Below are 17,443 nucleotides of genomic sequence, written 5' to 3' on the forward strand. Positions count from 1 at the left end.
AAAGTGGATGGTAGGATCTAGCTTGTGGTTTGGTGAACCAGTCAATTAAGCTTGTCCTAGGAGTGTATAACAGAAATGTATACAAGATCTAATCATTTATACTTTGTATAAAACCACAGCAAGACTCTGTTAATCAGAATATGTGAATGATATACTTGAGATGAGAATAATAATAAAAGTGCAAGATTGAAAGAAAAACACCAAGATTTTTCATTTTTGTAGAACTGATGTCCTTACTAAGTACTGCCTTTACAGACTGGCTGACAGACATGTTTTGTTTCTTCTAGCCCTCCAAGGGAAGCATTATTCCTAGATTGCAGGTGAGGAGCCTGAGGCCCAGGGAGGTTAAGTAACTTGTTCAAGGTCACATGTCTAATAAGACTGTGCCTGGGTGCAGAGCAGGTCAGTCTGACTCTGCACCTACTGTTAATGTGCAGTTCATAGAAGGTAGAACGACATAGTGGAAAGGCTTTGTAATCGGCCACAAATATTGCTACTAATTGTGACCTTCAGCAAGTGACAACTTCTTTGTACCTCAGTTTCCACAACTGCTAAAGAGGGATACCACCAGAAAAGTGATTGTCCTGATAAACGCCACAAGGGAGGGGTCTTCCTTTTGTCCACCAGTATACCCCAAATGCCTACAGCTTTTGGTCCTACTGTTGAATCAGTTATGCCTGGTACTTAGTAAGCGCTCAATACATGGATAAGAGAGCCTGGTGGGCTACAGTCCATGGGGTCTTAAAGAGTCGGACACAACTGAGCAACTTAAGCGCGCACACACACACACACAATACATGGTAATGTCCAAGTGCATCATTAGTCATCTTCAATCCTAACCTCAGAGCAGAGAGACTATAATAATGTGCTGTCTCCAATCTCATTTAATTCAAACACTAGAAAATTAGTACAGTATGCATATGCTGACATTTCTAATCTTTTAATCCAGTATTGATTCATGTCCATGGGCTTTGGAACATCTAAACAAATTTGCTGAATCCAACAGTAAGATAAATTATATTTTGTTATTACTCTTGGTTTTTTGCATTGATTTTTGAATGCCTTCTCTAAACATTCTAGCACATGTTTTTTCTTTTAAAGAATAATGAAAACAAAGAGTATGAAGTTTTGAAAGAATAGGCAAGATAAGTCTGTGTCATCAAAAACACAATCTACAGATGCACCAGTGTAAGGAGCGGTTATGCTTAGTAGGTCCTGGGAATGAAAACAGTTTGAAACTAGAACTCTTGTCTTTTTCCCATCATAGCACTGTGTTATTTTATCCCTCACTGTCTATGTTTGCTCTGTAAATTCTGCACTAAAATCCTGGGGGCTGAGGAGACCCAGCGCATGAGCTACATTGGCCTGCCTGTAAAATTAGCACCCATGCTCTTTGTCCTTAGTACACAGTGAGAAGAGCTTGCATTTCTGTTGAAAATAGACTGACTAATGATATCTTACAATTTTCGAACCAAACACAAATTTTCACCAATCAGATCTGAAGCATAATGTGTAGTATATATGTCCATGGATCCTCTACTGTGGTTTTTGTGTTAATATATTACCTCATGTGTAGATTCACATTCTCACAATTCTTTTAATCTCTTCTGTATTTGTGATCTTAAATATGTATGCTCTCTTTTCCCCTTAATCACCTTCATAGAGTTTAATCTTTTATTCATCAAATACCTAGCTTTTGCATTTGTTTATTCTTTCACTATTTATTTTTGGTGAATTTTGCTAGAATGTTTAGAGAAGGCATTCAAAATTTAACTATATCCCATTGATTCTCTTTTTCATTCCTTGTAAGTAGTTTGCAATTTTTCTTTTGATTTCATCTTTCATCACAGAATTGATTAAATGTGTTCTTTTAGAGGGGGTTATTATATTTTGTTTTTTATTTCTATTTTTATAGAATCTTGATTTGAAAATGTGACTTTTATAAAATTCTTTAAAATCTTTTTGCGACCAAGTTAATGATCAGCCATCAAAGTGTTTAAGATATTTTTGAGGGACATATGGATCTATATGTGGAGAAGGAAATGGCAACCCACTCCAGTATTTTTGCCTGGAGAATTCCATGGACAGAGAAGCCTGGCGGGCTACAGTCCACGGGGTAACAAAGAGTCAGACACAACTGAGCAACTGACACACACACACGGGTCTGTGTGAGTCTCTTAAATCAAATTTATCAATATTTATTCAGTTCCTTTATTTTTTAATCTACTGAGTTGTTCTATTATGAAAGATACCAAAGCCTGCACTATAATTATTTTTCAGTTTCTCTTTGCATTTTTAATATTTTTCCTTTTAATAGTTTGGTTCATAGACCAATAGTTTCTTTTTTAAAAAAATATGTATTTGATCCTATTCATAGTTGCAAAAAAAATTTTTGATAAACTTAAGGCATTCATAATAAAAATTAGAACAAAATAGAAGTTATTTAAATGTAGTACTGTGTTGCCAAAACTTAACAGTATCTCACATGCTAAAGCATTTAAACCCACATTTTAGTTAAAGTCAGAACTGTGCTTTTTATTATTAAGCAAACACTATTGAAAGCACTGGAGAAGTCAGCAGCACCCCACTCCAGCACTCTTGTCTGGAAAATCCCGTGGACAGAGGAGCCTGGTGGGCTGCAGTCCATGGGGTCGAGAAGAGTCGGACACGACTGAGCGACTTCACTTTCACTTTCATGCATTGGAGAAGGAAATGGCAACCCACTCCATTGTTCTTGCCTGGAGAGTCCCAGGGACGGGGGAGCCTGGTGGGCTGCCACCTATGGGGTCACATAGAGTCAGACATGACTGAAGTGACTTAGCAGCAGCAGCAGCAGTAAAAACACTGAGAAAAGACCATAAAGATGAGAAAATTGAACATGGGAATACCAGACCATCTCACCTGCCTCCTGAGGAACCTGTATGCAGGTCAAGAAGCAACAGTTAGAACCAGACATGGAAACAAAAAACTGGTTCAAAATTGGAAAAGGAGTATGACAAGGCTGTTTGTTGTCACCCTGCTTATTTAACTTCTATGGAGAGTACATCATGTGACATGTCCGGCTGGATGTATCACAGGCTGGAGTCAAGATTGCCAGGAGAAATACTCAGATATGCAGATGATACCACTCTGATAGCAGAAAGTGAAGAGGAACTTAAGAGCCTCTTGATGAGGGTTAAAGAGGAGAGTGAAAATGCTGGCTTAAAACTCAGCATTCAAAAAACTTAAGATCATGGCATCCGGTCCCACCACATAGAAGGAGAAAAAGTGGAAACAGTGACAGATTTTATTTTCTTGAGCTCTAAAACCATTGCAGACTGTGACTACAGCTATGAAATTAAAAGATGCTTGTTCCTTGGAAAGTAAGGTATAACAAACCTAGACAACATATTAAAAAGCAGAGACATCACTTTGCTGACAAGGTCCATATAGTCAGAGCTATGATTTTTCCAGTAGTCATGTATGGATGTGAGAGTTGGACTGTAAAGAAAGCTGAGCACTGAAGAATTGATGCTTTTGAACTGTGGTGCTGGAAAAGACTCTTGAGAGTCCCCTGGACTGCAAGGAGATCCAACCAGTCAATCCTACAGGAAGTCAACCCTGAATATTCTTTGGAAGGACTGATGCTGAAGCTGAAGCTCCAATACTTTGGCCACCTGATGTGAAGAGCCAACTCATTGGAAAAGACCCTGATTCTGGGAAAGACTGAGGGTAGGAGAGGGGGGCGGTAGAGGATGAGATGGTTAGAGAGAGTCACCAACTCAATGGACATGAGTTTGAGCAAACTCTGGGAGACAGTGAAGGACACAGAAGCTCAGCGTGCTACAGTCCTTGGCGTCACAAAGAGTCGGACAGTTGACGACTGAACAGCAAGCAGTGATTGCCTAAAAGCATTAAGTAGGAACATGTATCCCATCCACAATAGTCCAAAGAGTTATGAAATTATTTAGGAATAAATTTTAAAGAAAATCAGAAAAGTTTTGTGAAGAAACCTGAAGTCTTATTGGAGGATAAACTAAGATTTGAGAAACACATTTTTCTTGAAAAAACAATATAAAAGTGTCAGTTCTTTCAAAGTTCAGTTCAGTTCCTCAGTCATGTCCGACTGTTTGCAGTCCCATGGACTGCAGCACGCCAGGCTTCCCTGTCCTTCACCATCTCCCAGAGCTTGTTCAAACTCATGTCCATTGAGTTGGTGATACTATCCAATCATCCCATCCTCTGTCATCCCCTTCTCCTCCTGCCTTCAATCTTTCTCAGCATCAGGGTCTTTTTCAGTGAGTCAGCTCTCCACATCAGGTGGCCAAAGTACTGGGGTTTCAGTTTCAGCATCCGTCCTTCCCATGAATATTCAGGACTGATTTCCTTTAGGATTCACTGGTTGGATCTCCTTGCAGTCCAAGGGACTCTCAAGAGTCTTCTCCAACACCACAGCTCAAAAGCATCAGTTCTTCAGCACTCAGCTTTCTTTATAGTCCAACTCTCACTTTTGAAAGAAAGACCAGTTCTTTCAAAAGTATAATGTAAATATAATGCAAATGCAATTTCAGGATAAGTTGAGAGGGGGGTGGTTTTTTGTGTTAGAATTGTGCATGTTAATTCGCTTCAGTTGTGTCCAACCCTTTGACACCCTATGGACTGTAGCCCACCAGACTCCTCTGTCCATGGAGATTCTCCAGGCAAGGATACTGGAGTTGGTTGTCATGCCCTCCTCCAGGGGATCTCCCCAACCCAGAGATTGCACTCCTGTCTCTTCAGTCCCCTTAATTGGCAGGTTTATTTACCTGGTTGATCTTAAATTTATATTGCAGAATAGGTGCCAGCAGGAGCCCAGTACAGTGTGAAAAAGAAAACAGATTTGCTTTATTAGATATTAAGTAACTAAGGAAAGAATAAACACAGCTCAGTGGAGCAGAAGAGAGAAAGGAGACTGGATAGCTGTATATCTGAGAATCTAATATATAACCAAGTGGTATTTCAAAATAGTAGAAAAAAGAGTTATTTAATAAAGGATGCTAGAAAAACAAATGTCTTGAAAGAAAGTAAAGGTGGGTTATAAAATTAAATGAAAAAATTTTTTCATCTTGTAGAAAAGTACAAAGTATACAAACAGTCTAGGGGCCGGAAAGACAAGACAGGAATCCAAAAGCTATAACAGAAAAAATAATGAACTTGTATAGACACAGACACCCACACATATTGGAAGTATGCCATAAATAATGGCAACAGATAACGGAGTTATAAAACTTTGCAACAAAGAATACAGAGTATTAATAATCCATGGTAAAGAACAAGTTTTGCAAATTGACTAGAAAGAAACAAACAGCCCATAGAAACTGGATAAAAGACTACTGGATAAAGCTACATTTCATAGAGCATGAACAAAATAAACCCATCCATGACCAGGGAAACACTAGTGTCAGATGACCAAAACTGGTATAAAAGATTTAAAGCATGTATAAAGAGGTCTTACAAATCCATAAGATGACAAATCACTGAATCCCAAAACCTAAGGGATAACCCTAGTGTATATACCCAGTGATATGTTGTTTTATCTAACCAAAGATATACAAATTAAAACAAAAATGACATATTTTGGCAGCTTTCTAAAAGTAGCAATTGCACGCATTAGTAAAAGTGTGAAAAAGAAAGCACCATCATACATTTCTTGTGTGTTTTTATTAAACTGACCTTACTGGGGGTCAGTTTCCCATGTGCAGCAAAAGCCTATTCATATTCTTTGATCCAGCAATTTAACTTACTGGAATTTACCCTATAAAATCCTTATTATTAGTTACAAAGATACCTATTTAGAAATTGATAGATATTTAATATTATGTGAAGACAAATATCTGATAAAGTAAATTTTAATGTTGTATACACATCTATAAAATGATATTTTTGAAAATTATAATGGCATGAATGGGAAGTACATGTAACCATTATAAAACAGTGTATACAGTACGAATCTCATTTTTGAAAGTTTATGTATCTTTTTCTGAGGCACATGTTTTATACTCATGTGTGCATATGAGTGGCTTTATGTCTGTCTGTCCTTAGCAAGTGCTATATTGTTATTCACATCTCGCCTTGATGATCTTCTAATGCACCAGTATTGTTGAATTATGGAAAATGTCAAAAGGTTTCCATTGTACCTAGAATATAAAACTTGTTTTGAAGATCCATCAGAAGAGAGAGATTTGTAATTGAAAGATTCATGCATTTACACAGAAAACAAAAAGTTCAACAGATTTAGGATAGGAAAGTGAAAATACGTCTCCCTAAAACTGTAGGTAAGAGCTGAAATCCTGGATAAACATAATTGTTCACAGGGATACCATTTTTAGTGTCACTTTTCAGCTGAAGGTTGCTTTTTAAGTGCAGAATGGTTCTTTCTTAGAAAAAGAGTAGAAACTCACTTCAACTTATTAAAAACAATAACAGCAACATGGGACAAGAGACCAGTGATCCTAGAGCATAAGTCATCAGCTTCTAATTCTAAATGCCATCAGAGGATTCAGTATCTATGCTGAGCTTAAAATGTCCAAGAGATGAGTTATTAGGGTTGGAAAAGAAAATGCATCAGGAGATAAATTGAGACCTTGATGCACTTGCTTGATATGCTTGGACTTACCTGGAGAGCCAAGGTCAGCCCCTAAATGACTTGACTTCTCTACTGGGGAGAGGAGTAGACAGAATATTAGACAGTAGACCTCAGTGTCACTACAAGAGACTTGTCTGTGTCCCAAAGAAAGAGGAAATCTAGAGGAAAATGGAAGGTAAAGGATAGCAGCCTAAACCAAACAGGGTAGGTGATCGTCCCTCGTGGAGGAATAACAGAGTTTGAGCACGCACCTCCTGCCAAGCCCTTCTGTAGCCATCCTGCAGTCTTGTTCCCAACTGATCTTCACAAAACTCTATGAGGGTCGCTACTGTTTTCATCTGCATTTACAGATGAGGCTTCTTGTGAACTTGCCAAGTCATAGAGCTGATAAGAAGCGAGGCTGGAAGCCTCCTGACACGACCTTTTGTTCCATATGCATCCAATTTTTACAGAAGGAAAAATGAATAATGTTCCTAGGAGGGAACAGTAGTGTTTTCTCTAACAAAGAAAATGGTACTGTTTGAGTCACAATACTAGTTTTGTGGTTTTAAGTGATTCATGCATGCCCCATTATTTTGAAGCTGAAAGATTTCTTCTTTATTGGTATTTTTTGTGTAAATATATCCAAATCTGTCCATTCAAAGCTGTTCTTTAAAGTGTACTGACTGGTGTCAGTCTGTCATGCTTATTTTTAGCCATGTAGTATTCAGTATCAAAGTGGAACAGTGAAGGACTGCTTAGTTACTAACTCCCACTTTTATCCTGTTTTTTTTTTTCATCTGATGAAGTAGTGCACAAAACCTCAGCATTTTAACACAAACACATCTTAGATGACAAGCTGCTTTGTTGAAAACTCTTCAATATATATAGGTAGATTTATGGATCTAGATCTAATAGAAAGTATAATTTTTTAAAAGCAGGCATTAAAATGAAATCCTAAATTTTTGTGTATGTTTTGCATATATTTGATTATGGTATAGGGAAAGAAAAAACACTTCAGTTGTTATCAACTTCATTAAAGTTGTCCAACTCTTTGCGACCCCATGACTATACAGTCCATGGAATTCTCCAGGCCAGAATACTAGAATAGGTAGCCTTTCCCTTCTCCAGGGGATTTTCACAACCCACGGATCAAACCCAGGTCTCCCACATTGCTGGCAGATTCTTTCCCATCTGAGCCACCAGGGAAGCCCAAGAATACTGGAGTGGGTAGCCTATCCCTTATCCAGCGGATCTTCCTGACCCAGGAATTGAACCTGGGTCATCTGCATTGCAGGCAGATTCTTTACCAGCTGAGCTAAGGAGAAGCCCCATCAGAGATCACTTTGGATTAAAAAAGAAAGAAAAATAACATTTCTGTTATTCTGCCACTGAACTATATAATTCAATCTGGGCAAACTGGGATTTCTTCTCTTGGTTCTTTCATTTTAAACATACAGATGTGTAAAGACTTGGCCTTCCCCCATTCCTGGTGAGTGGAGCTCTGCTGATAATCACTGGCCCCCTTGCTATTCAGGGAGAAGCGCTCTTCTGCATAGGACGACATTCATGAAGTCCAGTCATGCCTTTTAAACTTCTATTGGTTAAACACAACTGAAGTATTAAGAATTCCCCCAGTCTCAGTCTAAAAATTAAGATTTGAAATATTAAGTAAGTGCTTTTTCTCTCCTAGAGAACAAACATCTCTGGACCCAGCTGAGTGTTGTTCTTCTAACAGAATGATTGCTTTTCAAAATAACACTCAAGTATGAAACTGTCCAGTAGACACAGTATCAGAAACAGAGCAGATCCATTTTCTAAGCCCCATGTAGGCAGACAGCATCTAGAACAGATGGAGCTTTGAGATTTTTAATTTAAACTATCTAAAAAGCAATACAGTCTTCTAAAAATGGCTTTTACTGATGGCAAACATCACGATTCACATACTAAAAAGTCTCTTGTTCTCAAACCAGAAAATTTAAAGGTAGTGTAACTTCTTTGTCATTGCAGGAACTTACCTTAATCTATTATGCATTGTGTTAGCTATTATAAATTGGTAAATGAAATAAAGGCACATCTCAACTTTTGACTATCCATTTCATTATTGTCACTTACATATGAACCAAGCTCTGCCAGCCTGCCCACCCCTGGGAAGAAGATACCTTGTCTGGTAGTAAGGACTCCCCTGGGCTAGAGGCCCCAGGGCAGGAGGTCTTGAAGAGATGGTGTGAAAAGTAATCTCTTTTCTTAGCAGTTTTATGTTGATAGAACTCAACATAATTAAAATATCTTAAATACTATTAAATATAAATAGCACTTAAATACTATTATGATACTATTTTAATTATGTTGAGTTCTATCATTCCACAGCTCTAAATTTCCAAACAAGCAACTTATAGAAACTTTTGGAATATTGCCTTTTTTTAAGGTGATCTCCCAACACCCTCACCCAAGATTGTTGTAATTCTTTCAGAACCAAGAATACACAGAACCAAGTTGCTTAAAGATCCAGTGGAGCAAGCCAGTCTCATTAACTGAATATAGAAGTTGTAGTGGATGCTAACATTTAAGAACTTCCCTTGTGCCCGTCCCATGCAAAGAGCCTTGTGTATAAAAGTTTAGTGAATTGTCATAACAGCCTCATGCAGAAGGCATTATCATTCCCTCCTGTATCTTTAGATGAGAAGATAGACTATAGATATTGGTAAAATATGTGTTTTAGGTGCTGGGCAGTATGTTAGTTACTAAGGTTCTAAGGAGTCAAAGACATGGTCCTGCCCTTAAGATTCTTATGTTTTCCTGGGACACTGGGTTCTCGTGAGCTTCTCCTACTGTCCTGCAAGATGGTGGGTGAATGCCCAAATGAGCACATTGAAACATATGCCTCAGGCACTCACTGCAGGCAAGACCACTCGGCCTGAATACGTAAGGAAACTCTTCTTAGAACCCTTAGAATTTGAGCTGGTCATTGAATAAAGCTGAGATAAAATATTTCAGGGAAAGAGTCTGAAATACTTGAGGCAGAGCAGTGTCCTTGGCCACTTTGTGAAATAATAGTTTGAACATTTGTCTTATGTGGAAGACATGTGGTCTGTAATTGGTGTCTTCAGGGCCCAGAAGAGCAGTGTCCTGGACAGTGGTTTAAAGATGTTTGAATGCAGTATTTTCCCCACTATCCATGCTGGCATCTGTGGACTCAGTTCAGTTCAGTCGCTCAGTCGTGTCCGACTCTTTGCGACCCCATGAACCGCAGCATGCCAGGCCTCCCTGTCCATCACCAACTCCCAGAGCTTGCTCAAACTCATGTCCATTGAGTCGGTGATGCCATCCAACAATCTCATCCTCTGTCTTCCCCTTCTCCTCCTGCCTTCAATCTTTCCCAGCATCAGGGTCTTTTCAAATGAGTCAGCTCTTTGCATCAGGTGGCCAAAGTATTGGAGTTTCAGCTTCAACATCAGTCCTTCCAATGAACACCCAGGACTGATCTCCTCACAGTCCAAGGGACTCTCAAGAGTCTTCTCCAACACTACAGTTCAAAAGCAGCAATTCTTCAGTGCTCAACTTTCTTTACAGTCCAACTCTCACATCCATACATGACCACTGGAAAAACCATAGCCTTGACTAGACAGACCTTTGTTGACAAAGTAATGTCTCTGCTTTTTACTCAAAGCTAAATTCACGTTAAGAGCCCAACATTGCTAACATTATGATTCAGTAACAGCCACAGCAGCTAACATTTGTTGAGCACTTACTACATATCAGATCCTGTTTTGTGTTTTTACTTATCTCATTTATTCCTCACAACAACTCTATGAGGTAATTTATAGATATAGGAACTAATAAATAAGCCACAGATTAATTCATTCACTTACTAAGAAGCAGAGCTAGGATTTGAACCTGGACAGTCTGCCTCCACAGCCCTCATGCTCTGCACTACAATAAATCTAGAAATTTTTTTCACAGAACATTTCTGTAAGTGGTACCATCTCTGTCCCCAGACTCGCTGTATGTATTTTGAGCAGACACTTGTCTGCGTGTACACACACACCTCCTACCCTACAGGTTGCTAAGAGGAATGCAGAAAGGGGCATCTTCAGTTTTTTACTACTATATAGTATGTATTCTATATACTTTGCTACCAATTTGTGATAATACAAGGATTATGGTTCTGGTTGGTGGGCATCGATGAACAGGCTCTGAGGTCTACAGGTAGAGGGGGCACTAAAACATCAAACTCACTTGTCAAGGAAAAGTTTGATCAATACAGAGCAGGGTAGTCATGATTAATGTTGAATTGACACAAGGTTGATCAGTTTGTAGTGCAGGTGAGGTTAACAGGTAGGACATATTATATTACCATCTTAGTGGATGTATCGTGCTCAGTGTTCCAGTGACAATTGGTCTTGGGTGCTTGACCAGACAGCCTTCCTTCCTGTGGGTAGGTTCCTGCTACAGCTCCCCAGGTGGGAGTCAGCCAGCCTTTCCTCACACAGTGGGCACATCACCTCTCGACAGCTGTTAAAAAGTATTTTCCTGTGGCTTCTCACCACAGGACCCATTTCCCTCCTCTGAAGCCGAACAGGTCGGGCCTCATCTTTCCCTCAGGCCATCAGGTACAAGTGCACTGGAGTTGCCTGGACCAACCTTTCATTGCTTCCTCTGCTCCGAGGTACACAGTGCCCAGCGTCCCAAAAGGACTTCCCTCCAGTTCTGAGTCTAAACCTTGTCGATACGGGCATTCTTATTTCTTATGACATAGCTCTTAAGGGCTGGAGCATTTTATAAGACAGTTCTGAAACCAGATTCAAACCTAGTCCTTTCCCTAAAGTAAATCACAGAGGAGAGGAGACTGCCTGCCAACATTAACAGAGAAGTTGAGCGCAACCTAATGGTTCAGGAGGAAGGGGAAACATGGTGATAGCAGGTGGGGAAGTTGCTTCGTATCTTTGTTGTTCTTAAGATTGAGGTAAAATTGGGATAGAGTGAAACTGCACAGGTCTTAAATAAATGTACCATTTAATGGAATCCAAACTCTTAATCAAGATACAGAATGTCTCTGCCCTCCCCCCTCCCCCGAAAATTTCCTCATGCTCCCTTCCCACCAGTCCCCACCCCCACAGGCAACTACTGTTCTGATTTCCACCACAAGTTAATTTTGCCTACATCATAGAGTTCTGTGATGAATCAAACGTTCACATCAAAAGTCTCTCACTGAAGATTACTTGGTATGGAAGAAAGCAACATTCAGAGATTATGCATCAATACACTGTGTGTCCTTGGGCCAAAAACTTAACCTTCCTGGGCCTCTTACAGGATTCCATGGGTGATCCTTTTGATTCCTTAAAGATGGCACTCTAGTCACATTTCTAATCTCAGAGATCCCTTCCCCCAGTCCGTTCAAGAACCCCAAACAGAAATAAACCTGGGCTCATTTCACCCCCTCCAGTTGAGCACTCTGTCAGGTCAGTCCTCCCTTGTGATTTTTTTTGAACACGTCACTTCCTTTAGTCCCTACCTCCTCTTCATTTCTTGCCTTGCATGACCAAACCACTCTTCCAACCTCTTTGTCCCTGGTCCTCTCCAAACTATTCTTGTTACTGCTCTCAAGCTAACCCCTGCTCAGATGAAACAAATTCTGGTTCCTTGTCTATTTAAAGTCCTTAAGAGGTTCTCTGCCACTTCAGGTGCTGCTCTGTCGCCTACAGACTGGCGTCCCCGTTCTCAAGTTTGACAGCGAGGGTCTTCGGTGAGCGCCTCCAGCCCTCCATGCTCTCTGCTGGGAGGTTCGCCACCACGGCTCCCCATCAGGGCACTTGCTGTCTCCCCGGGTCTGCTGTGAGCTCTGGAGTGAAGTTAGGGATTGGTGTTTTTTGGTTCACTTCTCCATCTCCAGCACCTGGCCTATGACTTTGCTGAAAACACTTAACCCCACAGTAACCAAACAATGAAATTTCTTAGGATGATGGCAGTACTAAGTTAGGGTCTCATTCAGTCTCTGAATTCAACTTCACACTGACGTTTCTAGAAATTAAAAAGTCATATGGAAGTTTTCAGGCAGTTCTGAGCACTGTATCAACTCTGACAGAGTTTTTTTTTCCAGTAACCTTTGTAGTGATATTGGGTCAAAAGTAAGAACGTTTTATATTTGGAGAGACGGTGTCTATTGATAGGAGATCTCTATAAACAGTGAATCCTGTTGGTGGAGAAGAGCTGTGTTAATTCCTATCTCAAATCTAATTTAAGGTGCTTATTTATTTAATTCTTGAATGGCAGATTCCTATTTCTAGAAACAAAGATGATTTCTTTCTAAAGGTCTTTGTGGTAATTAGCAAGCAGATAAAAAACTAAAAGTGACTGGTGAATATTGACGCAAGAGCCCGGGAACACAGGTATTTATAGCCCTTGTTTGTTCATCTTGGTTCACTCTGTCCTGATTTTTCTTCCCCTGCCTTCAGTGTGAATCAGCATTGCTGTCCAGATGGATCTTTACTCCGTCTGTATTTTTATCTTTTCCAAAATCTAGGTAAGAACCTTGATGCTGTCCATGACATCACGGTGGCGTACCCTCACAACATTCCCCAGACAGAGAAGCACCTCCTCCTCGGGGACTTCCCCAAGGAGATCCACTTCCACGTCCACCGGTACCCCGTGAACACCCTCCCCGAGTCCAAGGAGGACCTCCAGCTCTGGTGCCACAAGCGGTGGGAGGAGAAAGAAGAGAGGCTGCGCTCCTTCTATCAAGGGGAGAAGAATTTTTCCTTCACGGGGCAGACGGTCGTTCCTCCTTGCAAGTCAGAGCTCAGGGTGCTGGTGGTCAAATTCCTCTCCATCCTCTACTGGACCCTGTTCAGTCCCACAATGTGCCTGTTCATCTACCTGTACAGTCTTGTCCGGTGGTATTTCATCATCATCATCGTCATCTTCGTGCTGCAGGAGAGAATATTTGGTGGACTGGAGATCCTCGAACTTGCATGTTACCGCCTCTTACACAAACAGCCACATTTAAACGCAAAGAAAAATGAGTAAGATCATTAAGGTTCACGGTGGAAAAGCCTAGGGCGTGTTTCGGAAATGTTCTAAGCCTTTGTAAATGGAGATGCATTTTTGCATGACTATGTCAAATATTTCTTACGACCGTCATTATTTGTTAAAAGATATTTTGCACTTAGTTTTGTGGAACAATATTGCTACACACACAATTTTTTTTTCTTTTTAAATCTCTGAATGTAATTTCAACACTGTGTAGCAGGGAGCGATGGCGGCAACATTAACGCGGGCCGGAGTATTAGTAAACAATCATCAGGCTGTTAGCAGTCAAGGTACACACAGACCCTACAGGTCCAGCCCTGCTTCCTGACAAATTCCCCAGACGGGAGGCAGAGCTGAAGCTCCTGAGCACCAGCCCAGATCAAGTGCTGGCACTTGACTGCGAAGGTGAGGGACCTTCCTCCCAGCTCCCTCCCGGCACTGTCCCTGCACCCCTTTCTATGCCAATCAAACCCTTGCATCCTTCCTTAAGACCAGAAGACAGAAACCCCTTCTCCTTAAGCCGAACAAACATTTTGATAGGAAGCCCTTCATTATTCATGAAACCTTGGCATTTAGCCTTGCACTGACCGAGACATCAGAAAACCACCGGTGCCCTTTTCTCACGCAGAAAATAAGACCTAGACGAGTCTCAGGGAGCAACCACAGGCTCTCCACTCAGAAACCTTAGTGTAAATTTTTAAAGCTCGGACTTCAAACAGTAGTTCTTCACTTCTGTGTACCTTTGCATATTTAGCATTTGTTTCTTTACAGCTTGTTGGCAGGTGTCGCTTTTCTGCATTAACAATGGTATACATCAAAGTCACTTACCTTTTTGAGAACATTCTGGTATTGCCGTCAGAAACTCACTTTTGAAGTTGTGTCTTGGTTGAAATATTTCTTTAAAACCTTCCACAAAAAGGAAGGTTATTGTATTTTCTACATGTGCATGTGTGTCTAACTTCTGTCACTAAATCAACAACAAAAACACTTGCAGACAGGGCCGTAATGGTTTAACCTAAATTATTCAACCCTTGTAGCCTTGACAAATTTTATTAAAATCAAAATGGTCACAAAAATGAATCCTTTCTTAATGATAGGGATCTCTCTCTTTTTTAGTCTCAGGCTTCCTCTTACACTAGTAAAATTTAAACCCACTTTTGACCAATTGTTCTCCTAAATATTCTTGTCGTTTGGAGTCAATGGAAAATCCAGCAAGCCAACAGTACCAATCTCCTTCTGAGGCATAAAAAAAAAGAAATATGTGGTCGAGGTTTCCACTCCACTGGAGCCTTGCAATTACTTTTAAAATTTTATTTATTTATTTTGTCCTAATGGGAATGCTGGTCAGAATAGCAGAAAAGATGGGGCAATTAAAAGTCTTGTGCTGTAAAGCAAACCTGCCTGCTTATTCCTGCCTTGAACCAGCCCCAAACACTCTTTCTAGCTTGGTATACTCTTGGCGCAAGTGCTTTCTCCTTAATGACGTCTTATTTTTGCTGGACGGTGATTTCCATCCAGTGAACAGTGGACACAAGCATCGCCAGGGAAGGTAAGCACGCTGTGAGCTGGACTTACCAGGCAGACTCTTCCGGAAGGTCCTGGTCACAGCAACCCTCTGTCAGCACACCACCTTCACTGGGAGAGTTCTAACTAGGGCCTCTACTGAAGGCCCAGCCTGTTTAACTCCTCCCCCAAGGCTGTTTTCAGTACTGCTGGGGCTTCTGATTCGTTACTACCCACATCTGCTCCAGACCCAGGTCTTCAGTGGTTTTTAAGGTGGTTATTTTGTTTTTAAACCTTCTCCCCACCCCCAACCTCCAATAAAAGATGTTTTTAATTTAGGTCTTTCTCAGACTTCTGGTTATATTTGGAAACAAGAAAACAGTTTAGCAAGCAGGATTGCCTTTGTCCTGGGTAAGAGATAGGCCGCACTTTCTACCCTTCAGGTGTTTGTAATGTAGGCTGTTCCCCCTTCCTCCAAGCTTCTCTTGGCTCCTCTGGCTTTAATGGCAGGTCCTCTTTAACCCTCTGAAACCTGTAAAGGGGGAACTTTTACTTTTTAAAACACAATTTCTTTTGGTCTTAAAAAAAACAAACAAACATGTTTTATGATAAAACGCAAGCTCTTTTTTTATGCCCAGAACTCATAAGCCCAGAAACTGAGACATTGTACTTGCTCTAAGACTTAGAAATGGTAACTTTAAAAAGAAAAAAGTTACCTCTTTGGGGTTTTTTTTGGGCGGGGGAGGGGTGTTTTGTTTGTGGTTTTTTTTGGGGGGGGGGACGGGGAGGGGTTGCAGTAAGGCTTCTTTTAAAATTGTAATTATTTGTGTTTTCCTACCCAACTTTTTCTTCTCTTCTTTAAAGAAATATATGGTCCATGATTTAGACTCTAAAACTGATAGCAAGTAGAGATTAGTAATAATGTCAAGTAGAGGTTAATGCAGCTTCTGTCCTGCTTGGCCCCAGGAAGGAGCCCCTCCCCACCTCCGACCCTCACTCTAGACTCAGCAGCCCCTTGTCTGGCTGCATATGGGCCCTCGCCTCCATCGTAAAGCCCTTTCAGTCCATCAAAAGTAAACTCAGTGGAGTTTGAAATGTTTACAGCGCTATGTGTACACTTACTTGCCACATCTTTCCCATTTGGAAACGTTTTAAATAAAGCGAGTGTGGTTTATAGGGGACGTGAAAGATTACACTTAAAATAGGAACCTACAACTGAAGGGCACTGATGAGGCCATAAGGCTTCCCACCAGGCCTCTTTGATGAAACAAGCCAAAGTACTTGTGAAATCCAGTAGAAGAACATGGTGGAAGACTGAAAGAAAAATAAATGTCAGAGCCCATAATTTAAAGCTGTTAGTAAAATCCTCTCCTTGTTTGTCATGCTACTAAAACACAGCTTCCTCTTGAGTCACTTTGAAATGAGTTACGTCCACAGCCCTAAGTCAGACGTTGTCGACCGTCGGCAGCTGAGACTCCAGGGAGACGTTCCCATCTCACCCGGACTTCAAGCGCCTGACCATGCTGCCCTTGTGCACTTTTATAATAGAGACTAATGGAGGGAGCCTGTTGGTATTAAATTGTTTACATTTCTTTATATAAATAATGTGCTTTCAGTGCCTTAGTTACAGGTCCCTTTCTTTTTCTTGTTCCAAGAATCCTGCAGTGTGTCTCTTAGGTAAAAGTCTCTTTGCTATTCACTGGGAGAAATACGGTTTATAGAACACTGGTCACTGTGGTCAATACTACTTTATGATGCCATCTGGAAAAGAGAACTTGATGCTGAGGGTAGTGGTTGCCTCAGGGCTATGATTTATGTAGTAGAAAACAAAGATGCTCTTGTCACATGATGAACTTCAGATTAGATATGGCCCTAAAGTTGTCTTGTGCCGACCTTATATTCTTACTTCAGAAGAGAAATCTTGGTTTTGGTAATTCATTTTTTTAAAAAGATCATTATGTGCAAAACACTAGGTTTTAAAAATAACTCACAGAATGGCCTTAGTTTTCAATGTCCACTGGTATGTTTGTGAGTTGTGGTCTCTAGTATCCATCCCAAAATAAAGTGGAATGAATTCAATAGAGTTTACATGTGTGTTGGGCTTCTGTTTGTGCAAGGATTGACTGGGTGCCGTATCGTTATAGTCTCACCGTGTGTCCTGTTGGGGAAGAGCTGATCAGTTAGGACTCTTTTTCACAGATATTTGAAACAAAATGCCAGAGCACAAAGGGGATATAATGCCTTCATCCTTGAAAAAGTCCAGTGGCCACAGCCAAATTCAGGGCTCAGTGAATGTCCTCAGAACATTCTCTTCCTCCGTCTCTCAGT

General features: G+C 40.6%; 1 protein-coding gene across 4 annotated transcripts in view; it reads left to right on the top strand.

Annotated features, from left to right (window-relative positions):
• Positions 1-17,198, top strand: part of LCLAT1 (lysocardiolipin acyltransferase 1) — a 187,066-nt gene extending 169,868 nt beyond the window's left edge. For all 4 annotated transcript variants that reach the window (XM_061155106.1, XM_061155108.1, XM_061155107.1 and 1 more), the window contains one exon: positions 13,107-17,198. In XM_061155106.1, the coding sequence (XP_061011089.1) occupies positions 13,107-13,609 (503 nt within the window). In that variant the 3' untranslated portion in view covers positions 13,610-17,198. The remainder of the gene's footprint in view (positions 1-13,106) is intronic.
• The last annotated feature ends 245 nt before the right edge of the window (positions 17,199-17,443 follow it).

This window comes from Dama dama, chromosome 11 (assembly GCF_033118175.1).
Source record: "Dama dama isolate Ldn47 chromosome 11, ASM3311817v1, whole genome shotgun sequence".
NCBI lineage: Eukaryota > Metazoa > Chordata > Mammalia > Artiodactyla > Cervidae > Dama > Dama dama.